This window comes from Notothenia rossii (assembly GCF_949606895.1).
Source record: "Notothenia rossii genome assembly, chromosome: 3".
In the NCBI taxonomy this organism is placed as follows: Eukaryota; Metazoa; Chordata; class Actinopteri; order Perciformes; family Nototheniidae; genus Notothenia; species Notothenia rossii.
The window spans coordinates 68,144,742-68,172,471 of NC_136901.1; the positions used below are offsets into that span (position 1 = coordinate 68,144,742).

The 27,730-nt window shown below is 39.8% G+C and overlaps 2 protein-coding genes across 3 annotated transcripts; one reads left to right on the forward strand and one right to left on the reverse strand.

Annotated features, from left to right (window-relative positions):
• Positions 1-1,651: 1,651 nt before the first annotated feature.
• Positions 1,652-4,880, forward strand: LOC307032775 (uncharacterized protein). 2 transcript variants are annotated; one of them, XM_079671021.1, is made up of 3 exons: positions 1,652-3,983; positions 4,089-4,241; positions 4,351-4,880. In XM_079671021.1, exons 1-3 carry the CDS (start codon positions 3,663-3,665, stop codon positions 4,411-4,413), a joined length of 537 nt encoding a protein of 178 aa, XP_079527147.1. In that variant the 5' UTR covers positions 1,652-3,662; the 3' UTR covers positions 4,414-4,880. The 2 variants fall into 2 exon arrangements, 1 of the variants encoding a protein (XP_079527147.1); XR_013806373.1 differs by having other exon boundaries at positions 1,667-3,988.
• On the reverse strand, positions 4,812-27,001 carry zc4h2 (zinc finger, C4H2 domain containing). Its single transcript, XM_079671020.1, has 5 exons — positions 26,817-27,001; positions 25,918-26,089; positions 25,532-25,704; positions 6,275-6,437; positions 4,812-5,551 (listed from the first exon to the last, which is right to left on the reverse strand). Exons 1-5 carry the CDS (start codon positions 26,867-26,869, stop codon positions 5,438-5,440), a joined length of 675 nt encoding a protein of 224 aa, XP_079527146.1. The 5' UTR covers positions 26,870-27,001; the 3' UTR covers positions 4,812-5,437.
• Positions 27,002-27,730: the final 729 nt, after the last annotated feature.

Here is a 27,730-nt window from a genome sequence, read left to right on the forward strand (position 1 = left end):
AAATGCCTACGGACAGGCGGGGAGAGCCGTGCACACGCTACACGGGCTGTGGCTGCGTCATCAACAGCCTTATTTAACGGCGTGAGTGTGGATGACATATCCACCGCGGCGTCGTTTTATCTCTTGGACTTGTCTGGCTCCTTTTCCTCGTCTGTGCTTGCTGGGGCAACACAGGACTGGTGAGGAGGGAGGGGGTTTGTGGGTCGGTGGGCATCTGACGCTTACGTTTTTCCCGGACCCTGGTGGCTACGGGGCTGGAAGACTCTTTCCCCCTTCTTTAGGGCAGGAGGGGAGAGCCCTCCACATTATAGTCCATACACACTCTTCACGGGGTAAGCGTGTCTGAGTGTGGGACATAATAATAATAATACATTTTATTTATATAGTGCTTTTCACAACTCAAAGACGCTTTACAGTATGAGAGAGGGTAAACAAACAAGGACAGGCAAACAAGTAAATGTAGTAAAATAAAATAAACAAAAAAAAACATGGGGCACTTGCGCTCTCCCTGTGATCCTTAGGGACCCGGGATAGGTGGTGCATAGTGAGCCCATACAGGGCTGAGGACTCTCTCCGTCCGCCTATGGGCGCCTGGGAGCGGCTCATCGGAGTAGCCAGGCGCATTCTGAATGTAATGTTGCTTCAGACAGGACCAGTACGTCTTATACATGAGGTTCTGAGCACTTTCATGGCAGAGGTGATGGCGATCATCAACGCAAGACGCCTTGTGTCTGTGTCTACTGACCCAGAAATGCCTGCAGTTCTAACCCCCTCAATGCTCCTGACTCTGAAAATGAGTGCAGTTTCAGCCCCTCCTGGAAACTTCGATACAGCTACTACTGCTGAGGGGGAGAGCCCTCAGCACTGTTTTCCGAGCACACTTTTCGCGAGGTAAGCGCTTCAGAGTGTGCTCTGTCAGCCACAGCCCCGACTTCTCCACGGTTACGACCGAGGGAGAGGTGAGTGAGGCGCAGCGGCTGCTAACCAGAAAGTCAGTCAGGGACAGTGAGATGGAACGGTGTTGTTGGACGACAGCGCGTGTATACATCGCCTGTGAGAGATATAACGAGGGGTTACGTATTGTAACCCTTGTTATATAAGCACAGGCGGAGCCCTCTACTCGGGCCCTGTCTGTCCTATGCTGCTCGCTGAAGAGAAGTGTAGGATGACGGGAACGGGAGGCGTGGTCGCCTTATGGTTATGGTGGGCTTGTGCACGCATTCAGGTAGGCCCGCCCCAGGGCCGGCTACAGTTATAGAAGTCTCAGTGGATGAATGCTTGCATGATATGATCAAAGGATAGTACCCATAGAGTCCAGTAGAGGGCTCCGCCTGTGCTTATATAACAAGGGTTACAATACGTAACCCCTCGTTACGTTTCGGTAATTGACAAAATGGAATGGTAAGCAGGTAAATCCCACCATTTTGAAATAAATGTGTTGTAAAGTCTGAAAATCAGTGTCTTACTTTAAAGGTCTCTTATTATACTATTGTTAGGCACATGGGCGTAATTTCCACTGGGGATAGGGATTTTCAAAATCCCATTTGTGTCCCCCCCACTTTTCAAACGTGTTTATTCTTTTTTTTTTACGCAAGCGGTGTGTGTGTGGCACGAGCGCATTTTGTGTGAGTGTGCGAGCGAGAGAGAGAGAGAGAGAGAGAGTGAGGTAAAGGACTCTCTGAGTGATTAGATTGTAAACTTTAGTCCAAGTTATCTCAGACTGGTCAGACTGGTCAAACGGTTTGGTCATCTTTGTAAACAAATAAGTCCATCTAATATAGTTGTAAAAAATAAGTTAAGAAATCATTCCAATATAGGTCAGTAAAAAATAAAAAACACAGTTTAAAAGGGGAGTGATTAGTAAAATATGCATAAATAAAAAGAAAGAATGCAGACTAGGTAAGATAAAGATAGGAGAGAGGAGTTTATCAAATGTTTGTTATTGGTTGTGATCATATTCTAATGTTTTTTTGATTATTTAAATATATACAGTTCTGTTTCATGAGTGTTGAGAGCTGTATCCATAAATCTTTTAATTTTGCCCTCAAAGTGCACCAGATTGATGCATTTAACTTCAATTTAAAGAAAACAATCTTCCCAGGGTGCATGCCCCGGACCCCTCTAGAGGAGGTTAGGTCCACCAACAAATACAACTTGTTAAATAAAACATTATATACACTACACATTTTTCTTGGACTTTTTAACACCAAAGTCCCTAATATATTTGTAGAAAGGCAGGAAATTGAATTATATCGAGACATTTTTTCATTGCGGAAGACCCCCTGTTTTGTGTCCCCCCCACTTCTCAAACCAAAGTTACACCCTTGGTTAGGCATATATTATAGGTCTCAGATATATATAAAAAACATGTCTATGAAGTGTTTTGCTCAAAATACCAAACAGATCATGCATTCTAGCCTTATTCCCCTCTATTTCAGCCTGTTACTAAAGTGCTGATTCTGGGTCAGTATTCAAAAATTCACACTTCAACATAAGGCACGTTATGAGTTAAAATGAAGCAATAAGGTTGAGGGATAACCTTGAGAACAAAATACTGTGGTCACTACCGAAACACTGGATGTGTTAATAAAGTATTGAGTTATCAACTAAAATTATATGATGCTGATTGGTTTAATAGTGTATGTTCAATTTCAACAATCATCAACTCTGGAATCAATATGATCAGTATTATGATTTTTACGAATTTTGAAATTTGATTAGAAATTCACTTTTATTAATTTAATTGTGAAAACCCTCAAGAAATATTTGTTAAAACTATTTAGAGAAGGGAAGGTAAAACAAGCTTAACAGGTTAATATAATACTTTTTTACTACAGTGTATTTACTATGTTTCGGTAGTGACCATTTTTGGTAGAGGAAGAACATTCCAATACAGTCTGAAAATACGATATAAAAATGTACGGTTCTTTTACTAGATATGTGTAATTTAGATATGGTACAAAAATATATATGGACACAGTTTTGGGAAAAAAACATACAAAATGCAAAAACATTTCCAACCTGACTTTGGTCCAATTCGGTATTATGGCCCATATATGCTGTACATACACACCCACTTATATATATAAATAAATACATACTCATACAGATATGTACAAATATATACACACATTAAGAGGTTTAAATGATAGCACAACAATTATATGTAAAATGACAGTCTAAGGATTTTCCTCATAGATTGCCTTTTTTATATTTTGTATCAGACATTATTTTGTACTTGTAAATGTGATTCTTGTCACTTTATATTTCCAGGTAAATCCTCTGGTTTACCACTCATGACTTAAAATAGATATTCATTTTCAAATAAATGCATAAATAAATTAAAGGCATTGGATTTAATGGCTTTAAACATGCCTCTGTCAGCCAGCAGGTGGCGCTAGTAGTTCACTGTTGGCAGGAAGTGCAGCTGTAGCTAGCTAACAGCAAAAGAAGAGGGCAGTAAACAAGCGCTTGGTGAAAGGGGAGAGCAGTGACCTTTGGTTCAAGTGGGTTAATATTTTACCAAAATGTCTGGTGTTGGTAAGCTATCGATTTTGTAATAGGGTTTATCTCCCCCCCACACAAACACGCTTAAGTTACGTCACTATAATAACGTTAGCGTACGTCACGGTGTGACTCGCGCGCTCTGTATTTTTCACAAAATGGAGGAGGAGAAGTGGGAAGCGCTGTGCAGAAGAATGATTGCTCTTGTCCGAAACCAGCAGCAGCACCCCCGGCTCTCTGCGGAGGAGAGGGGGAGACACAAAGGAGCCAGGGGAAGGGAGATGACCGCATGTCGGAGACAAGTATCCGCGGACCAGTTTAGAGATGATGGGGAATGTAACCTCCCTCTCCCAGAGTGTCGAGGGAGAGACCGAACCTCCCCCAAATATCTCAAGAGTCAAGGTCCCGAAATCCACACCGTCCCCCCTCAAATACTCTCAATGCTGAGGCTCAAAATTGTCAAGGAAGACATGAGACGGGTCAGGTGACTCCCCTCTCTATGACTAACTTTTGCCTTGTGGGTGTGTTATCGGGATAGGAAAATGCTCAGTTTTGTCGTCTTTAATGTTTATCTTGTGTGTCAGGCTGCAGAGGTGGAGCTCCATGATCCGGCTGCCTGCAGAGTGTGTGAGCAAGAACGGTCTTCTCTGGCCTTGAGAAGTTTTATCGGGAGGAAGAAGACACAACTAAAGCTCCAAACACTGAAGGGCAGACTAAACACACACTTGAGCTATGGAGTAAGTGTTGATCAAACTCTTAGAAACAAAAACTGCCAACTTATATCTTTTTTACTTTGACAGACCGTATGAATTATTCACAAAACTGAAACAATTATTTATGTTACAGGAGTGTGCAATGTCTCCCAAAGCCCTTCAATGCCCCTCACTGGATTTGGGAAGGAACTACTGAAGTGGTGATGTGCGGGTCACAGCAACCTGGGGTTGCCTAGCAACGGCTAAGGAACGTGGAGTTGCCCTGGCAACAGATGAAATGAGGGGTTACCCTGACAAAAACGCTACAGGAACTCATTTAGCAAGACCTCACTGTCCTTTTTCAGACAGATAGCTGCAGTATGATGGGCGCCGTGTTAATACAATGGATGGGACAATGTTGTGGTGGAGTCAAACATATTCCTATCTCTTTATTTGACACAATGGATAAAAACCCATTTGGCTGAAAAACATTAATGCATATGCTGATCCTCGGCTTCACTGCTCAGCTACAGCTGTGTTTACTTTCACACCGCTATCAGAAACAAATGTCTAGCCTTTGTTTTGAGTGTAAAAAAAGAGGACATCGTAACAAGGTTAATACAAAACAGCAATTTATTTTCTTATCACTGTATTAAAGTTAAACACACAACACTTTTCAGAGCGGATGAGTCTGGGTTTTTTTCTTTTCTTATCCCACCAATTGTCACTTGAACACTGTAAACATTAAAACAACATTGTGTTTTATCTAACTTTAATTAAGCCTACTCAACATTTTCATTGGCACAAACAAATACAAGACAGACAGCCATGGAAGCACACATGCATTAAAAAACTTGAAAATACAGTACAATATCTAAGGCAAAGAACAATGGCAACATGGGGAAAAAAAGGTATGCATTTTGTCAAGTTTCATTTTTGCATTATTGCAGCTACATGGTTAGGGGTTATTAAACCTACTATAGAAGTCATACAATTACATATAAACACATCCAAAGCACGGTTAAAACAAACAGAATGACATCACCAGATCCTCCATCAATTTCAGTTGACAGTTTATGAAAAAGGTACTAAGACGACTTGTTTAAGAGAGGACTGTTTGTGGAAGTTGCCCTGAAGCATAGATCTGTTATTTCAGTCATATATTGTGAAGTACATGGCTGATCTTGGATCAGTGTTTCAGACCAGGTCCCGTTAAACTGAGGCTGAAGGTAGGGTAGGATCTACTCGTCGGGCTTCCTCTTGGGCTTCTTTGGGTTGCGGGAGCGGCTCTTGGCCTTGCACAATGGACAGATGGGGGCATTACGATGAATCTGCTGGTGGCAGGACAAACAAGCCTGGAGAGAGGGGGGGACAGACATTAAGACCTATCACTCCCTATTATGTCCTTGCCGTGTTGAAGAGATAACCCACTTAGTCAGGTGGTTGCGCTGGGCGTCTGACTAAAGCTGCCTTCAGGTGATTACAATGTATGACTCACTCACTACGAGGTGCAGAGCATAGTGCAGACACTTTTCGTTGTCAAAAAGTTAACTTGATTAGCGATTTAAGATTGTAAACTATGACTGTTTGCATAATAACGTACAATTTACAAGAAGGATAATGTATCTAGTTGATTGACATTTAATAGTGTGTGTGGATTTTTTGTATGCAAGAAATGCCATGATGTCTTCTACTTAGCTAACTGCGCCATTTCTACTGCCCCACAATGCATTGCATCTGTGTGCCTGGAGAGCGGCTGTCAGTCGGGAGATTTTGAGAAAGCAACTATTAAAATACACAAAGCTTGATCAATTTATCAAAAACCACGCCTGTTTGAATGTCTTGCAGTGTGTTTTTAGAGATGTCATGAAACCACTGGTGGCCTTGAGACCTGCCCTGTGGACAGTCGTGTGATTCGTCTTGATTGGTCATATTTAAGTACGGTAATTTTCTTAATATATATTGTACAACTAAGAACAGTTACATATAGAACATTGATAGTGTTTTTCAATATCAAACTTGAAAAAGTGACTTCTTTCACAGTTGCAGCCATTTTAGTTTTTCAGTAGGAGTGTTACCTTCATGGGGGGGGGTTGCTGTCTGAAGGTGGCCGTCTGGCGTGCATCTTGCTTCCTGGAGACCTGAAGCTGCTGTGCTGCTGCTGCAGCGGCGGCGAGGGATTCTGGGATGGCGGGCTCGTGCGGCTCCTTCTGCCACTCTGCTTTCTGCTTCTCAAAGTAACTGTTCAAAGAGAGAGAGAAACCGGGCTAGCTGTGATTCTTATTTAGAGCCTTTGAATCACATCGCAGTTGAGATCATCCCATCTGTGCTGTGTATCAGGAGATGTTGAGTGGCAAATAGAAAAGTAGACTGAAATTGGAGAACATTATGCTCAATCTCACATATCGTCTTTATATGTACAACTCTAGGGGAAAAGTATAGTAGTTGTGAGCAGTTTGTCTGCTTGTGTGTGTGTGTCCGTGAGTGCCGAGGGCTGGGAAAGAAATTCAGCCTTGAACTTTATGCCTGACTGGCCCATTTTCAGAAATGAAAAGAGTGATATCCCATTTCTTTACTGCTCTCTGGTTTCTCTCCAAAAAGCTTTGTGATAAGAGTAGAGCATTAACACGCCATTATATTTACTGTAAACATGATCAACCAAATGTCCATGTAAGCTTGTTTTTCAAGCAGCACATAACAACACACGCATTTCAAAACTTATGCCAGTGTACTTGAATCTGTCATTCATGATTTTATTTAAGTTAAAATGAGCATTTTGTGTTGAAATATTCGCACCATTTTGCAGATAAATGCAAAAATATGTAAGTTGCCAGTAGATAGACATCACTCACCAACAAAAAAATACCAAAGGTAATATTTTGAGTGGCAGGTCAAATGTAATCATTCATTAGCCATTTTCAGGAGACTAATGACTTCCTTTTGCACGTCACTTTCAGAGTGTATCTAAAAATGTGTTTAACACCCTGCAAGAAAGTGACACCTTTTCGAAAAAGTACTTTATCACAACTGACATAATTACAGTAGGCACTATAACGGTTATTTAAAGGGATTTGCAAATCAAGTTTCTTAGCCACTGATAGCATCTACTGATTTCAAGTCCATATCCAATGCTTCTATTTGTTTATAATACTGCTGCACAGGGCACACTTTTATTACATTAACTCATTCAAATCATCCAGCTTGACTTTTGAATAGCTGTATATTGACCCAAGAAAATCCGGCATCCAAGGTGTTCCTTCATTTATTACAAAATAAAGTATAAAACCGAATAGCAAACCTTTCCAGAATCTCTCTCTCCAAAAAAGTGCCCTACAGTGTCTGTTGTTCTTGTTGCAGAGTCTGCCTTAGTAACCTGAATGAACTGTGTTATGTTGAGTGTATATTTGTATCGACTGTAAATCTTTTGGGGAAGATTAACGATTTACTTATTCTAATTGGCTTTGCCTTTCTTCATGTAACTTTCAAACATGAAAGCAAGAAAAGATTTTTACACAGGGTTGAAAATAAACGCGTGCATGTAGATGCTTTTAGACAATTTTATGGTGTATGCTGTTTGGCCACGCAGCGTTTAAAGCTTCAAAAGTGAAAACAGCTGTGTGACTGCTCTATGAAACCTGATGTACTTATATGATTCTGTTTTCTTCAAGGTTGTACAGGTATCTTCCTGGTCGAATGCACTTATTGTAAGTCGCTTTAGATAAAAGCGTCAGCTAAATATAATATAATGACAGCCTACGTTAAACAAAGGATTGGATCAGGCTGGATAGCTGAATGAAGCCGATACCAATCAGTTAGAAAATGCCTTGATCGACCCGATACTGATGTTTGAGATTGAACCGGGGCATCCTTACTTATCTGGCACCAGAAATGTGCTAATGTTCATTTGGAAAGAAAATAAGGATTTGCAGTGCATAACAAAAATTATAATTTAGCACATTAAGGAACTGAACTGACAGCCTCACCTGCGAGAAAGGTGGTAATTAAACATCTGGCAAATGTATTATGGGAAAACAGAATGTATTTTGGGCTGTTGGTTGAGAAAACAAACTTTCAAATAAAAACGAATCTTCTACATCAGTCCTAACGTACAACAAAAAACAGGCATGGTTGTTGGTCCCATCGTTGGTCCCATTACAAGTACCGGTAGTCCAATTTGTAAATGTACTAGATAAATAAATAAACTCTCCAGTCTTAATATCATCCTCAGTTTAAGGAGGTCAGACTGTTGTTTTGCGTCAGCCCCCCTTGATGAGCGTGCAGTTTCTGGGAAACTGAATCGACACAAGTGGAGGGAAAATTATGTTGGACTTGAATTTCTAAAAAAGGCTACAAGACCTGTCAATAAAGAGCCGTATATGATTCAAGTTCCCTCTGCGATACCATCAAGACGCCAACAACTTGTGAGTACAAAGTGAGTTAGAACATTGGGAGTTTTTAAGGCCAGCTTCTGATAGCCATGGGCCGGGGTTTGTAGATATTTGCTGTTGAGACTACCGTTGCTACTGTTTACGCATTAACAAAAGACGCTTGCAAAACAAGCAATGGCAGTGTCTTCATTTGGATTCTCTCTCTACTGCCATGACATTTGACAATTGCGCATTGTGTGAATTAGCTAGTAGTGTTACCGTTTGTGGTAACAAATAATTTCTAGAGTAAATTAACCCAACAACAATTAAGAATGGCTTCTGTTTGAGACTAGTACAGGGATGGGCAACTTGGATGCTGGTGGGGGCCACATAATGTGTGTACTGGCCACGAGGGGGCCGCAGATTCACTTGGAACACACACACATTCCATGTATTGTATGTAATGTAATTATTAACAAATATAATAAGTCTGACATCTTCATTGACATTTTACAATCTTTCAGGGAACATCCTCTAATAAGCTCACTAAACAAATATCAGTTCACAGAAATGTTATTTAATTTGTACAAGTGTCATGTTTGTAATGAACAGGTTATTAAACAGTGGAATAAAACTATTTTTAAACTATTGGAAAGAATGGAAAATGTGTGTGCTTTGAGATTAACCATTAAGATGACATAAACATTAAGTCATGAACACTACCCCAGAAATTTGTTATCTAACTTGACCCTAAGACACTTGTAGCCTGTCTCTGCATTCCCCTTATTCCACAATAAGGGGAATGGGAGGCGTGTGGTGCAGTGGGTTGTGTGTTGGTGTTCGGTCACAGGTTCAAACCCCACTGCAGTCAGCATGTCGTTGTGTCCCTGGGCAAGACACTTCACTTCATCCCAAATTGCTCCTGTGGGGATTGCCCACAGTATTGAGTATGTAAGTCGCTTTGGATAAAAGCGTTTAACAAGTGACATGTAATGTAGTGTCAACAGACACCTGTCAACCCGCACTATGCTGTTCCTCACCGCCGCTCCCCTCCCTCCCGCTGAAATTATGAATTATAATAGATAACACGGCAGGGTCCGTGACAGTTTGTTTTTATCTGATTTCAAATAAACAAAGTCTTGGTTTTTAGAATATTAAACCTTTTTTTGCCAAATTTAGATGATAAATACAACTTTGAAGCTTGTAACGGCATAATTACAAGCGGCAACTTAATGTCACAGCAGGCATAAAAACAGCCGGTGTTTCTTGTGAGTGTTTCCACGGGAAACAAAGACAATACAAAAAAACGCGTCAGATAATTTTTTTGTTAATAATTACGATGTTTATAAATTAATCTGAGGGCCACAAAAAGAGGAGGTGGGGGCCAATGGTACATTTATCGAAAGGTTAAAAAAAAGCGAGTACGGTGTTGACTAGGGCTGAACGATTAATCGATTTTAAATCGAAATCGCGATTTCAAATGATGCGATTATCAAATCGCAAAGCCTGCAATTTTGTTTTACTTTTTGTTGTTTTTTTTACATTTATTTTTTACTTGTTTTTTTCTTTTTTTCTTGTGTGTCAGTCATCCACACCAATCAAAAGTGCTGTGCTCCACATGTACCAGCTATGGCGTTCGCCCATCTCTTAGGACCGACTGACCCATGTTCAACTGCTGTTAACCAATCAGAAGTGGCCCATGATAGAAGGTAATAGACAGATTGATCCAATCACCTGCCAAGTATTTTTGAAATACTTTTCCAAATGGCTTCCAATGGAGCTTTCCTGGATGGTTTGGTGAATCAAACCATCTGAGTCAGGTTAGTAAAGCTCCATCACATGTTTTACATCTATTACAGGGTGAATCTTAAACTGAAGCTTGACTTTAAAGCAACCCAACGGAAGTTTCATGTAAGTTTAGTTCTTTCACTCGTAGCTCGGGCTGCGGGGGTGCTAGAGACGGGAGCATGTTGATGCGACCTTCCTAGCCGGAGATATGGCCACATTTTACAATAAACTTCCGTTGGGTCGCTTAAAAACAAATATCGCAAATCGCAATCGCAATATTTGTCAGAAAAATCGCAATTAGATTTTTTCCCAAAATCGTGCAGCCCTAGTGTTGACCGGAGCAACCACAATGGCAGCTGGTCACTTCTGTTACATAGCAGCTGTAGTTTGATGTGTCTAGCACTTCGCACTACATTTTTTGATTGCACCATCTGGGTAAAATAGCAACTGTAAGTAGAAGTAAGCAAATGGAGACACAGCAATGTCCTAGTCATTTGAGATTATCCAAATATCTCGCTGTCAATCGCGTACATTGGGGCCATGAAAGCCTGCTCTACTTTGCAGAATAAATAATAATAATATTAATATCAGACAAATTGTGCAGGTTCTACAGACAACTGATGATTAGAAGATAAACTCCCACTCAAAGAATATTTCTTTAACGGCAACATGAAAGAAAGAAAAACTCCTCTAGCCCACGGTGTCCTATGATTAGGCTTCTCATCATGGCCAAAAACCATATATCTCTATTGTGGCGAAAGGAAGGGACTGGCAACTTGTCTTTGACCTGTAAGAAATCTGATCCAGAAATTGTCCTCTAGAAGAGTCACCCCACGGCCTCATGGCCTAAAACTTCCTGTCATCAGATATCCTCAAAGTCTTTAGTCACACTAATAAACCGGCTAATAAACAACCCGCTGCCATAATCTGAATCATATCCAATGGTACCACCTAAAACAACTATCAGTAAAGCTATAAATGTTGCTATTTATAATCATGTTTGCGATTACTTGTTTGGACAGGGTATATGGAGGAATCCTGAAGTCAAATTGAATACACTTTAAGACCCTTTCCATACATTTTAAGACCTCATCGCCACTTCGAGTTTTAACCGGTTACATTGGCGACACTTTACCTCACATTTCCTATATACAGTATTGATTGTCCTTCCTCCTTATCTTCCAACCATTTGGACGCAAACTTGCATTTCCCCATAACGATGTTGTTGAACAACCGGCGTAAACGGACCTTCGCGCACTATCAAGCAGTGAGCGTGCGATGTCCTGTTCAGATTACGTCAAACCCAACGGGAGGCCATAAATAAACTACACAGAATCACACTACACACCTACGTAATGATTACATTCAGGCAGACTGTAGAATACAACCTCTTTGGACAATGGCCTCTTTGGACAAGCTACAAAATGTAATACCTTGGAAAATGCCATTTAATATTTTTTAATAGCCTTAATTTTCGCTAAATTGATTTATCAACTTTTAATACTTTTTAAGACCCCACGGACACCCTGTTAGAGCACTGTTGCAATACTGTGGGCAAATAGTATTTTAACTTTAAGGAGTAAAAAGGCATGATTCCCTGCTTTTTAAGTAATACAGGCTGGAAAATGTGATTATTGGTCATTTCAATAAAGATAATGAATCAAATGGATATTTTTACAGAATTGTGTATTCACTGAATTGAATGGTTATTGAGATTGTACTCTTGTTTCATGTAATTTGTTGTGACTGTCCTCAAAAATGTATATTAAAGGGGACATATCGTGCTATATTTGAACAATATATTGTAGGGCCATACCTATATAAATATAGTTCTTTTTTCAAAATACTAAACAGATCCTGCATTTTAGCCATGCCTCATTTCGCTCCATTTGCTCTTTCCAGCGCTGTTTTTGCAGGGGGCTGATTCTGTGAGCTGCAGCTGACCACGCCCCCCTGCAGGAGAGGGGAGCGTGCTTTGAGATGCTGGGCTGTCAGAAGAGGGGGTGAAAAAGAGATCTCCGTCCCCCGTGTTTTATTCTTATAGAAGTAAGAAGAGAAGTAACGGGGCAGAAACCCTTCTTTATACGCAGCGGTCCAGACATAGACATCAAACGGCGACACATATTCAGTTGCCAGTTACTTCTGCAATAGGGCAGGGATATCTAGATACGTTCCAAGGTTTGACATAATGAATTGTGCTGCTTTTAAAGCAAGCAACGATTTTTTCAAATCAGCAATCAAAAAGTTCCTCAAAAACGCTATTGAAGCAATCATGCCGGCACTTCATGCCGATCAAGATCCCTCCGCTTCGCGTCGGACTCCTGATCAGCCTGTGTTCTTTTCTCCATAATGACCACGTCGCTGCACATTATCCCTTACATATGATTATATAGGGTCATTATTCATTTGTTTTAAAGCAGGAGGTGCAAATGCATGCCTCGGGGAGGGAGAAAAAGAACCACAGCGGAGAATAGAGTGGCGAAGTCCCTCCCCTTCCGGGGGACCTCCATGGGACCTTATTTCTGAAAAATCTTGTATTGAAGTCAATGGAGAGAGAAAGATTATCTTTCGATCCCGTTTGAATTGTGCCACAAATTACACATGATGTTTGTCAATTTAAAAGATAATTTTGCAAGTCAAAAAAATAAAAATGTGGCGTAAAACTGTGAAGCAACACATTTTGTGTGAAACGCTCAATGAACTACAACTCTGGTCTTGCATACGTCACCAACACCAAGATGGCCGGCACATTCCACCTCTTTCTTTCAGAATGAGGCGAAAAGTATTAAAAGAGGTGAAAACCACTACAAGTCTGGCCATGTTGAGAACTGTACATACACAAAAGGGGAGTTAGTCGGTTCCGTAAGAGCCAGCATGCGGGACCGGCTTTACAAGGTTTCGGTGAGTAACACGAGTGTAATGTCTGTGTAACGTTAATGTAAGCAACTCTGGGATTTGTAGTCTTTCTAGTTGCGTATTTTTCATAGTCTTATATTTCAACAGTTTTAAGACAAACTGTGACTTTTTTGACATGGAAATTATTTTTTAAGATTGACAAACATCATATGTGCAATTCATTGCACAATTCATACGGGATCGAAAGATACGTTTTCTCTCTACATTGACTTCAATACATAATTTTTCGGAAATACGGTCCCATGGGGCGGAAGCAGATGGGCGACTTTGCCACTCTATAAACAGAAGGGCAACCATGGCAACCATGCTCGGGAAGTCTTCTTCGCTGCTTTTGTGGCAGACTACAGCGCCACTTACAGGCCTGGTATATGTACTACAGCGTCTCCGGCGCTTTCGAGCGGCAATGGCCGGCCGTGGCCCAACCTGTCTTTCCCCTGATAGGTGGAGAATTGACCTCCCCTTTTGCGACGTAGAAAATAATTCAAATCTGGATCAGTCTGTATCAGATCCGTTACAGCCCCTTTTTTAGAGATTTGGGTATAGAGGAAAAGAGAGAGGGTTGTATTTTCTGACACACCGGGGACACATATATAAAAGACGTACAAGAGTGCATTTTGCATGATAGGTACCCTTTAATATGGCCTTTAAACGTTCACAAAACACTATCAATCGTTTTATTTAAATATATGCTTTACATATAATCAAATTGTTCTCGGAATTCCGGTGGGGACCGAACCCAAGATGGCAGCATAAACGACCAGCTCCCGATCAACACTCGATGAAAACCCCTAAATACGAAGATTATAAATAAATAAACACTTGTTAAACAGAAATGAAAAGGGGAGGAAGACAACGGAGACCAAAAAGTGTAAGAAGCTCGGCAATTCAACCTGAAACTACAGACAGAGGAGACATGACGGACACAGAGGGTAGCGTAGATGGCGAGCACATGGAGACTGAGGCAATGGGTGTACTGCGTGCATGCCTAAAGATATTGCAAAGAAAATTCAGAACTTTAAAACTGAGCTAAAATCACAGTTTATCTCCTTTAAAGAAGAAATTAAAAAAGAAATGAGGGAAGAACTTGAAGGCTTTAAAAAAAGGCGTTAACCAAAAGCTAACTGAAACAACGAAGGAGCTAAAATCACAAGCCACGAGGATTGAGCTAGCCGAACAGAGAGTTAGCGAGATAGAAACAAATACATAAAAACACAAATGAACAAACAGTGATGAGTAATACCCAGGGACATTTGAGGGGCCAAATCAGCTGGAAAATAACTGGTTTAAAGTCAAATGTAGACGTGCATAGATGTAAAAGGGGCTCTTACCCAAGCGCTGAAACAGCAGAGAGCATTGCAAAACCGGCTGACTGACCAAGAGGGAAGAAACCGACGGAACAACATGGGAAAGAATCCGCTTCCAGACACCCTTATATAAATTAAGAGTCCACTGGGAATCCGGCCCGAGGACGTACGAGAGCGCACAAGAGGCTGCAGACGAGCTGAACAGGAGGGGCATTCCGATAGAATGCCGGGGATAGAGGAGCGGCTGCAGAAAACACTGCCGTGGCAGCGGGTTGGAAACTCTGAGAACACGGCCGTGCGAGCTAAACAAAGGTTACAAGGGTTTCAGAGGAAATAATGGACATGTATGTGAGTACATCCAAAAGGACAAAAGTACTGATTTACACTACAGGTGATTAACACCGGACACACCCTAATTTAATCCCTAAATGATAAGGTCTTCTTAACTGTTACTGATCCGAAGCTACATCTATATTTTCTGTTATGAAGTTGTTGTTTAAGAGTTACTGGATGAATAGACCAGACCTTACTAGGAAGGGGTCTTCATGTTCTATGGGACATTCCCCTCAACCCACGAGTGCAACGTGGCAGGCGAACTCCTTATTTTGGAAGTTCAAATTCAATTATTCTGTTTTTTTTTTAAATTTTTTTATTTCATTGAGTTTGTTGAGCTGCACAGTGTTCTCAGAGCAGCTACTAGTAGTCATGGTTACGATGTGTCATACAAGAAAGTAGGGCTGTGCGATTATGGCAAAAATCATAATCACAATTATTTGGGTCAATAATTGATATCACGATTATTTTGACAATTATTCATTGACCATTTATTGAACTTTAAAACAAATAATATTTTACCAATAAACAAGATCAACAAATATGTTGGAGCGCACTTCCAAAACCATACTAAACATACACTGAACAAAAATATAAACGCAACACTTTTGTTTTTACTCCCATTTTTCATGAGATGAACTGAAAGATCTAAAACATTTTCTATATACACAAAATAACCATTTCTCTCAAATATTGTTCACAAATCTGAAAAAATCTGTGATAGTGAGCACTTCTCCTTTGCCGAGATAATCCATCCCACCTCACAGGTGTGGCATATCAAGATGCTGATTAGACAGCATGATTATTGCACAGGTGTGCCTTAGGCTGGCCACAATAAAAGGCCACTCTGAAACATGCATTTTTGCTTTATTGGGGGGGTCTGGGGGGGTCCGAAAACCCTATTGTTAAACCCTAACATGTCACCCATCTCCTTCGCATACAGTTGATCAGGTTGTTGATTGTGGCCTGTGGAATGTTGGTCCACTCCTCTTCAATGACTGTGCGAAGTTGACGGATTTTGGCAGGAACTGGAACACGCTGTCGTATACGCCGATCCAGAGCATCCCAAACATGCTCAATAGGTGACATATGTTTGTGAACAATATTTGAGAGAAATGGTTATTTTGTGTATATAGAAAATGTTTTAGATCTTTGAGTTCATCTCATGAAAAATGGGAGCAAAAACAAAAGTGTTGCATTTATGTTTTTGTTCAGTGTATATTAATATGATAAATACAAATAAATTAGACCAAAATAAATTAAATCAAATATGTTGCAGTGCACTGTCACAACCTACTGAAAACTCCTTAACATATAGCCAACATTTTGGTAAAACATATTCAACATATTCCACTCAGTTAAACGTTGAAGGCTGGCCAACCGTCATGGTCCAGAAGTAACAGGAAATAAATGTTGAACTACAATTTAAGACCAAATAAAAATGTTTTAGCCACCATGGCAAATACTGCTAGGGCTGCTCACGTCATCTTTTAAAGATGTATTGCAAGAAACACCATCCTGTTTACATGGTCTGGTTTCAGAGATGAGCGCAGGCAGGTGACAATATTGCCACCTGTACTGAAGACCCTCTTTGAAGAGGAACTTCTGGCAATGCTGCCACATATGACACAGGAAAAAAAGAAAAGACTGAACCCTTTCTTTGCCATTATATAAAAATAGTGTTGCTACAAAAGTATAAATTAGGCTTACTAATACCTGATTCACACCAACGGTGTTTCAGTGCCGGTTCGGAGCTGGAGCTTGAAAATCACCGGGTTTTCCTCTTCACACCGCAGCGGAGCAGCCTCTTAGCTCCGGAATCCGGTTCGTTTCAAGCACCAAAGAATTGTCCGGCTAGAGCAAAAGCACTGCATACGTCACGCTTACGTCGAGGCGGGGGGAAGGGGCGGGATCAACTACTGAACAACAACAAAAAGCCAGCGTTTTATCTAGTTTGTACACAACGATGGAGAAACTTAACAAGCAGCAGTGGTCCACTGAAGAGACCAGCTACCTACTGGGAATCTGGTCTTCCGAAGAGGTACAGAGGAAGCTGGAGCACAATCGGCAATTGTTGTTGATGTCGGTGTCAGCTGTGAGGGGTTTCCGAGTGGTTTGGCTTTATGAAGCAGGCACGCAAACGGTTACGTCATGACGCAAACGATGACGCAATGACGCAGCACCAGTTGGACTCTGGGCAGTGTGAAAAGAGCCGGAGCTAAACCGAAAAACCGGTTCTGAACCTGAAAAGCTCTAGCACGGAGCTTGAACCGGAGTTGCTTTGGTGTGAATGAGGTATAATGAGACAACTCAGATCTGAAGCTACAGAGGAATCTGCTGCCAAAGTGGAATAAAAAGAGACAAAATTAATAGAATCAAACCGTTTTTTTGTTGCATTTTATTAGAGTATAAAAATAAATGCCTTTAAAAAATAGGATGCAAGCAACACTAGTTTCTTAACCTGAATTGATAATAGACTATAATCAATTTAAATAGAACAGATCATAATGTTTGCATTCTTATACCATTTTGTACAATAATTATAATGAATAAGTTCAAACAAACTAAAACTTACAGCTGATTAATAACGGTATCTACCTTGAGTTTTTATTATATCAAAAACCTGTTGAAATGCTACGCTTATTTTGACTGTCCCCCAAAAGGGCATTGGCAGCCTCCAGGAATGCTTCTTTCACAACTTCGCTGTCATAGAAAGGCTTCATTTTTTCGCAAGAACTTGACTGACACGATAAGATGCTATGGTAGCAGCCTTGCTCTTGTTGTTGGGCCTGGTGAAAATGGACTGCTGTGCATTTAGCTGTCCTTTCAGGTCCATCCCCTTTTGGGAGCGTAGGGCAGAATTAGGAGGGAATTCCGTCTCGTAGCGTTTGTGCACTGTTCTGAAATGCCGCTCCTAAATTACCCTACTTCGATAAAGCCACACTCGCATTGCAGATGAGACAGATGGCCCTGAGCCCAATAGAGATTGCACTGAAAAATGCGCGCGGACGAAATGACGCACGAAGGGTTTGGGGGGCCTCCCTCTAGAAAATGTAGATTTTTGCAGGTCTTAGATGCTGTCTGGTGCATTCTCTAGACTGAATTATAAGATGAACCACCACAATATTACATTGTACAATTTCAATTTTATTCTTCATTTCACTTGTTTGTTTGTTCTTGTTTGTGTTTGCTCGCTTGCATGCCCTGCATAGCTATAAGAAATACTTAAGTTGTTGGTCAAGACACTTTCCATCTGATGAAGGCAAATGCCTTCCCAGATGTAAAAAAGTAGAAAACATTACATTCAGTTATAACTGCCAAAACAAACATTATTTACACTATTATGGCCCCTGTTAAAAATGTTTGTAATGTTATCTACTGTAAGTTGGTCGAAGGAATGCCTCCTCATCCGGAAGCTGACCGAGCAGACCCGAGCAGCCGAGCGCTTCCACGAAGCACACAAAATGGCAATGTCAGAGTTCCCGTTAGCCGGCAAATCTAAATCTCTTCGGTCAAAATGTCCGGTCAAAATAATTTGCCTTTAGCGCAATACCGCTTCAGTTGCGCCACTTATGTGACAGACAAGAAGAGTATGTGACAGACAAGAGTAGTCAATTCTAATGTGTAACACTTAATGTGGATAAAGAGATGTCCTGTATGGGTTGATTGTGCGTTGATCTGTTGCTAATGCCTCGGGGTTCCGGTGGGCCTGTAAACAAATGCATAATGCTGTGCTATACTTTGTGGCCTCAACCAGTTGCATAGCGACACTTATTTTTTAGGTGTCTTTTAATAAGCAGGTAGTCATATCATTAGCTAGAACTAGCTGGATCTTATCGATATGGACATAAACCCGAGTGAAGTCTAATCTGACGGGAGAGAGAGATCAGCTGCTGCTGACAAGGCGACACGCAGCTCTGCATGATCACATGCAGCGGTGAGCGGACAAAACACACACCTCAGGTTAGAATATCACACGTAGCTATTTTAATTACCTCTCAAACTACCTAAACTAGTTATAGATATGTTTAGTTTTACTGTCGGGTCACTCATTACTGGATCCGTGAGCTGCATGATACTGGCATAATAGATTGCCCGATCGGGCAACCAGCAGGTGAGGCTTCATTGTCCGAGCTAAATACTAGATGGCCCCGGGCCATCGGGTAGTCGTTAATGTCGCGCCCTGTCCTCCCACTCGGAGTGAAAATTATATATTTTGGGCTTTTTTGCTTCTGCCATAATTGTGGTTTTGTGTGTGTGCGGACTGTCACTCCTGTTGACACGGACAACCTGAGCGAACTACTGCTCACCAGCCACGCCCCGACACCGGGCAATCACAAAGCTTTAATGCGTTCAAGTGCATTATTCTGGCACAGGAAGATTATGTTATAGGACATTAACGATAAAACAGAATATCGTTGTTCTATTTTTAGACACATCTTGCGATCGACTGGGAATCTCCTCGATCGCGATCGACTGGTTGGGCACCCCTGGGCTAGACCATAGGTCCGTTGTGGTCGCAAAGTAGTCAGCTGAAGCCACATCACTCTCAACTTCCCCACGGCATTTGTCACATAGCGCAGACCTGCTGAAACAATACCGAGACGGCATTGCGTAACGCTTGTCCAACGTGTTGACAAGTTGCCTAAAGCCCTGGTTGCTAACAGTGCTAACTGGGCACATATCTTTAGCGATGTGAAATGCAATGACACCTGTAATATCTTTGTGTCTCTGCGAGCTCGTCGCGTAGGCCGTTGCTCTGTACAATGCGTCCTGAATCGATGACTGTGATGATGTGGTGGAAGAAGTCGAGCGGGCATCTGCTTTTTGGTCTGCTTTTCGTTGTATTATTGCCCGGTCGTATTGCACTTTGTGGTTGTATTTCAGATGATTAAAGAGATTGGTTGTGTTAGCGTGTGGTGCCAACACAACCTGGTAACAAATCCTGCACTGTACTTTGTTTTTGGAAATTAAAGACAAAGAAGGACGTTATATTATTGTACAAGGAAAGTTAGAAAATGAAATGGTCACGTTAATCAATGTATACGCTCCTCCAGAGAGTACAAAACATTTCCATGAATCTTTATTCTCAGCTATAGCTTCAGAATCAGAAGGCACTGTAATATGTGCAGGTGATTTTAATGTGATACTGGATCATAAAATAGACACAACAAGCACAAAAAGAAATAACAATCATATAGCTAAATTCATCAACACATTTTTGAAGGAACAGGGGATGGTTGATGTATGGAGAGAACTGCATCCGATGGAAAAAGATTATACACACTACTCCAGCACACACAAAACTCACTCTAGAATTGATTATGTATTAATGAATAACTGGGATCTACATAAGGTTAAAGACTGTAAAATTGGGGTGGCTGATATTTCAGATCACAATGCAATTCACCTAAATGTACACTTGAATAGCAAACAGAAAAACACTACCTGGAGATTAAATGTAGGCATAATGAACAACAAATCAATAACCGAACAGATAAGAATGGAAATTAAAAGATGTATAGAGGAAAATAATACTGAAGACATTTGCCCGACCATTCTATGGGACACCGTAAAGGCCGTAATACGTGGAAAATTAATATCTATCACCGCACAACAAAAGAAACTCAAAAGAACCACTTATCTTAATTTGGTTGAAAAATTAAAAAACCTTGAAATAAAACATCAAAATTCTCACAAGACTCTACTGCTTCAGGAAATAAAGAACATTAAAGGGGAAATAGACACAATCCTAAGAGGAGAAGTAGAGAAAAAACTCGATTTGTAAAGCAGGACTACTACGAGGCGGGCCCAAAGGCTACTAGGCTACTGGCAAGGCGACTTAGGAAACAACAGATTATCAATACAATACACAAAATCAGAGATCCTTGCTCAGGACTACTGAGGCATGATGCTATGGAAATAGAAAACATATTCAAAGATTACTATGAAAATCTATATACTCAACCTCCCTCATCTAATGACGAAGCAAAAAAACAATTTCTTAACTCTCTTGATTTACCAACTATTGGAGAGGTTCAAAACAACAATCTCACAGCCCCTATAACACCAGAAGAAGTAGCCAAAGCCATATCCAGACTTAAAGCTAATAAATCCCCTGGAAGCGATGGTTTCCCGTCAGAGTGGTACAGATCCTTTAAAGAAGAACTCATTCCCGTTATCACGTCTTCTTTTAACTGGACTCTTAGGGAGGGGCGGCTACCACCCTTGTGGAAGGAGGCCATGATCTCTGTTATTCCCAAAGAGGGGAAAGACACATAATACTGTAGCAACTTCAGACCCATATCTGTTCTCAATGTAGACTACAAGATTTATACATCTATTATAACTAAGAGATATGAGACATTTATGACTGATTTAATAGATGAAGATCAAACTGGTTTTATTGTGGGCCGTCAAATTCAAGACAACATTAGGAGGACTGCAAATTATGAACTCAATACAAACAAAAAAAGCAAGTGCTCTTTTGGTAAGTCTAGATGCTGAAAAGGCCTTTGATAGCGTGAACTGGAACTTTCTCTATCTAGTACTAGAGCGCTTTGGATTAAATAAGGCCTCAATTAAATGCATTGAAACTATCTATCAAAATCCCACAGCTAGAATAAAAATTAATGGTAGTCTAACAGAAAGAATAGTATTAAAAAGAGGCACCCGTCAGGGATGTTGTTTGTCCCCACTCCTCTTCGCTCTATACATTGAACCTTTAGCACAGGCCATACGGCAAAGTGAAGAGCTGCAGGGAATTAGGATTAAAGGACAGGAACACATAGTGAGTCTATTTGCAGATGATACTATAATATATCTTGAAAACCCCAATAGAAGCTTTATCCAGAACCTTATTAAAATATATGGTGACCATTCAGGATACAAGGTGAATGTTAATAAAACACAGATTTTGACCTTTAACTATACCCCCACTCAAGAAATGAAGAGCAGCTTCCAATTAAAATGGGACTCGAAATCTATAAATTATCTTGGTGTGACGCTAACCAAAACAATTGGCTCATCTCTATAAAATAAATGATGACAAGATCCACTCACAGATCGAAAAAGACATTAAGAGATGGACAACCTTGACACTAGACCTAAGCTCAATAATTGAAATAATTCAAATGAACATATTCCCTAGACTGCTATATTTCTTCAAATCACTTCCAATTAAAATTCCCAAAGAAAAGTTTCAAATTTAGGATAAGATGATCTCTAGATTTATATGGAATTGTAAGAAACCATGAATTAAATTATGTACATTACAATTGGCCAAGGAAAAGGGGGATATGGCACTACCAAATCCGAAAGACTACTATTATGCAGCTCAACTAGGTTCAGTAATTAAGTGGTGCGATAAGGACTATAGTGCAAAGTGGAAAGACATTGAGATGAAGGTTTCCGGCATCCCAATCCAGTCTCTAATTGGTCATGTCGAAACATTTAAGGCACTGCAGGACTCAATTGACCCAATAAGTCTCCATACTCTGAATACTTGGTTTGACTTAATTAAACAGTACAAACTAGAAAGGGAAGTAAAAATATTGAGCTGGCTTGCCTATGACAGTAGGTTTAAACCAAACCGAGGTGATCAAACCTTTAAAAAGTGGGAGACAAAAGGGATCACAGCGATGTGCACAGTAACAAAGAACGGAAGTATGATGAGTTTTGTGGATTTGAAAGAGAAATACGGATTGTAAAATAGTGACTTTTTTTAGATATCTATAATTGAGAGACTATTTTATGAAGGAAATACAAACAAAAAACTCAAACGGAGTGATTGATATATTGATACGGACATACAATCAGACCAGACTCAAGGCAACTTCAGCTCTACACAAAAACATAAGAGATAGTAGGGCTACTTCTACTGTTTACATCAAGAAGAAATGGGAGAAGGAACTTAGCATTGAAATTACAACAGAGGAATGGCTCAACATGTACCAATCGCTACAAACTACCACAAGCTCAAGGACTTGGAGAGAGTTTCGGTGGAAAAACCTCACTAGATTCTTCATAACTCCTAAAATTAAGAGTAAACAAACCGGTACACAACAAACATGTTGGCGGTTATGTGGTAGTAGAGAGGAAAATCACACACACGTTATTTGGGAATGCCATAAACTAAATACCTTTTGGGAAAGTATACATGCAACTGTTGTAGACATTCTGGGTTATTCAATGCCCAAGGAATGCACCACTTTATACCTTGGAAACATAAATGAATGTGTGATTAATACTGATAGATATATAACTAAGATACTGTTAGTAACAAGCAAGAAAGCAACAACCAGAAATTGGTGTAAGGCTGAGCCACCGACAAAAGACCAGTGGATGGATATTATAAGAGAGGTATATATTAGGGCTGAACGATTAATCGATTTTAAATCGAAATCGCGATTTGAAATGATGCGATTATCAAATCGCGAAGCCTGCGATTTTTTTTAACTTGTTTTTTTGTTCTTGTGTGTCAGTCATCCACACCAATCAGAAGAAGAACATGTAGCAGCCATTGTTAACAAATCAGAAGTGGCCCATGATAGAAGGTGATAGAAAGATTGATCCAATCACCTGCCAAGTATTTTTGAAAATGCCTGCCTTTTCCAAATGGCTTCCAATGGAGCTTTCCTGGATGGTTTGGTGAATCAAACCATCTGAGTCAGGTTAGTAAAGCTCCATCACATGTTTTACATCTATTACAGGGTGAATCTTAAACTGAAGCTTGACTTTAAAGCAACCCAACGGAAGTTTCATGTAAGTTTAGTTCTTTCACTCGTAGCTCGGGCTGCTAGAGACAGGAGCATGTTGATGCGACCTTCCTAGCCGGAGATATGGCCGCATTTTACAATAAACTTCCGTTGGGTCGCTTAAAAACAAATATCGCAAATCGAATCGCAATCGCAATATTTGTCAGAAAAATCGCAATTAGATTTTTTTCCCAAAATTGTGCAGCCCTAGTAATGATGGAAAAAAAATTATGGAAAAAATGACTTACCAACTTAGAATGAGAGTAAATAATTTTGAGTGTAAATGGAAGAAATGGATCGTTTATGACACTGTGGAAAAAGGCTAGGGCATGGGCTCTTCAGGAGACTACTTAATATATCTGTGTACCAATTGTAGCCATGACAGTTACATTTCAGTTTGTTGTTTATTTTATTATTTCATTGTATTTTATTTATGATCTTGTAATTTTGTTTACCAACATTGCCAAGAAAAGCCTTAAGTACAATGTGATTTTTCTGTTTTGTCTCTCCATTATGTACAAACTTAACTCAATAAAAACTAAAGTTTGAAAAAAAGAAAGAACAAAAAAAATCGTTCTCCTCGAACTACACCTTGACTTCTAATGTATTGACAGCCAACCACTGCTTACGTTCTTAGCTAAATCTAATGACATCTGATCTAGGTTTTCCTGTCCTTCTTTTTCTAGATGATAGTCAATTTCCTTCTTGGGAGTAACCTTAGGGTTATTTTGCTCTGTAAACAGATTCATCTCAAATGTGAGATTGTTTTCTGGCCTGAGGACATCACATCAAACAAATTCCCCTAACTATTAAAATAATTAATTACCAACTGTCCTCTGGTTGCGTGTTCAGGCTTGTGTACAACCACGAAACCCCTTCCAAAAAAAACAAAGAATAACGGCTTCGACATCCACGCCTGCCTAAATGTAATCTCTTTCCACATGTTATCCAATTGATCATTTGGATAACACTGTCTTGACTGCAATTGGACAAAGGTGTCAGATTTGAAGAAATTCCCTCAAAGCGTTCTGAGATTGTATTCACGATAAATGGGACAGACTGAAAGAAATATAAAAAAAACGGCCACAAACTGCGCTGGCGCCAAGGCATCAAATATTTCATATAGGCAAATTTGATAGCTGCTAGCAACAAATGCGTGTGAGTAGTAAACTATTGTCATAAATCGTGTTAACCAAAACATTGTTAATAATATATTTGAGCAATGTGTGCATATTGAAAGGACTGCACTATAGTAGGTCTCTTAGACATTCTGTTAATGGTTTTATTTTCTAAAGTCATTGATTACATGTGGTGTACTAAAAAGGCATAATTCTTGGACCACTATTTTTGTCTATTTCAAAGTTATACGACTTCTTTTTTGTATTTACTTGTGTAAATCACTACGTCCTTACATGTTCAATAATTTTGCCATGCATAGCACATAAACAACTTGTGTATTCTTGTTTTTGTATGCTTTTACATAGCATCAGTTGTTTTCTAACAATGTGTTGTGAAACATTGAAATATCTTAAGTTGCTGCAATCACTTTCTAAAACATGCTACTTCAATATCCCTGATATGCAAATGTTGCAAAAGTTATGTTTCATGTGTAGACAAGTTTGGAGATGTTTTTCGATTCAAAGTATGTCACTATTTGGCTTTAAGGGACCTAAAGGTGACATAACACATGGATGTCAATGCACTGTTAACTGTATAAAGCAACAGCTGTACCAAATAATTTAAGTGAACTACCTCATATATATATATATATATATATATATATATATATATATATATATATATATATATATATATATATATATATGTGTGTGTGTGTGTGTGTGTGTGTGTGTGTGTGTGTGTGTACTAACTCCAGGGAGAGCTTCTCTTCCTCTTCGTTCAGGTTCGGGAGTCTGTGTAGACCTAAAGTCATCCTGAGGGCATCAACATGCTCCTTCAGGGGTTTGTACTCATCATGCAGGCGGCGTGTTGTTTCTAGCAGTTTATTCAGGTCATTCTCCGACTGCTTGATGGTGCTTTCCATCTGAGAGGACAGGATTGGGTATTTCAAAAGAATTAGAAAACATGTATGCTTTTCAAGGTTGTACCTCTGGAAATAATACAGGCACTAAAATGACATTCACTATATCATTATCATGTGTTGCTCATCCAATACCAATACTCTCATTGCTGTTGCTAACGATACTCATCCAAACTGAGATTTCAAAAGCTCTTTTTCTGTGAATCTAGCACTCACCACATTGATATCTGCGTGGATAAGCCGCAGCTCCTCCACATGTGCCATTTTCTCTTGTAGAAGCAGGTCCATCTCTTGTTTGTACTCTTTCAGGTGCTTCTCCTCCGACTCCAGAGATTCAAACTCAACCTTAAGACGAGACTTGATCTTCTGCATCTGCACAGTCTTGTTCCTGCAGACAGTAGCACAGACAAAGGACACCAGCTGTCAGGTTATTTCCCTTACAAATAAAATAAAGAGAAGTTTTAATTCAATAAAAAAACCCAGCAAGATCTAAAACAGTACGAATGTATTTCCTTTTGTCGTGAATTTATATAAATGTGTTTAAAATAATAAATAACTTAATAGACGCAATGCATTGTTGTTAAGCAAAATCATCAAATAATGCAGCGGCAAATTAATGAATTAAGTGCATGAATTAATATTATGCACGTCTGTTACGCTGCTACTAAGCGTGTCTGAAAAGAAGAAATGAGTGCAAACAAACAGACTGGTATTCAGTGAGATGGTGACAGGCAGATAAGCTTGCTAGCTAAGTAGCTAGCTTACCGACCGAAATAATTAGCATTGCGCATCTGGCATTTGGCTGGTACACATCTGGAATATTTATACATGTGTCGTTCGAAAATTCATCTTAACGTACAGCTTATTTGTATCTTTGACTTGTTTGCCCTGTAACGGTTATAACTTCCCAACCTTTTGGAAACGAGCTAAAAGTAGAATAGCAAACACTCATTAAACACAGGGTTCTCAGCAGACAGGCTACTATTAGCTAGCTCGGTAACAAAAGCGCAGCCAAGGGGCTCATTCTTGGCCGGCTAACATTAGCTCAGATAACGTTTCTCAAGACGTGTCACGCACCTAGCAATAATTCCCTTTCTTCCGCAGTCAAGTCTTACCGTATTTCCAAGATGTTTTCTAACTTGCACATTATTTCTTGTTCGTCCCCCATGGTGGTACAGTGTCTTTTCTTTCAGCTGGTCAGCTCAGTAACCCGTAAGGCCACGGTGGTCTCCTTGTTGATAAAAACACAATAGCCTTCGTGAGCGCGCAAACGAGGACGCGCCCGCAGTGTGAAACCGTGGCTACGTGTGGTGAGTGGCACCAGGAGCGACACTTCCCTTTTAATCCTCATTGACACAAAGATTCAAACAACTTTATTGAACATTAATATTTATGGTAACGTTTAATAAGTTATGATACTAAACGAAGACTCCTGAATAGGGGACGAACAAGGAGGGAAAACTGAAAACAGAAATATGATCATATTAATTAAGGGACAATAAGGAGAGTAGCCTACATTTCTCTCTACTTGTTCCTTTACCCATTATGTAGGAAAGAAGTATTCAACATCCAAACTGTCCTAACTATTTGTATCTTGTATAGCAAAATCATGAGGTTATCCATAAAGGTGTCAGTACTGGTCTATAATGTTTTATATATTTATACCGACTACAAACCTCTAAAACACACCTATATTTAATATATTTGAACTATAGTAAATATCTCTGAGTAAAATTGACTCAAATTGAAGAAAATGTTACTCTAAAGATATAACATATGGTCCCAACCGATATAGAGTAAAATGTACTCTTTGTTCAGAGTTGTATTTTTAGAGTTCATTTTACTCTATTATGTGCTTAGATTTTACTCGGCTTAATGGTTATTTACTCTATGTAGTGTATATTAAAAACAACTCTACTGCCATTTTACTCCAAATAGAAGGTAATTTCACTCCCAATCGAACGTCATTTCACTCCAAATAGAAGGTAAATTAACTCCAAATAGAATTTAATTTCACTCCAAATAGAAG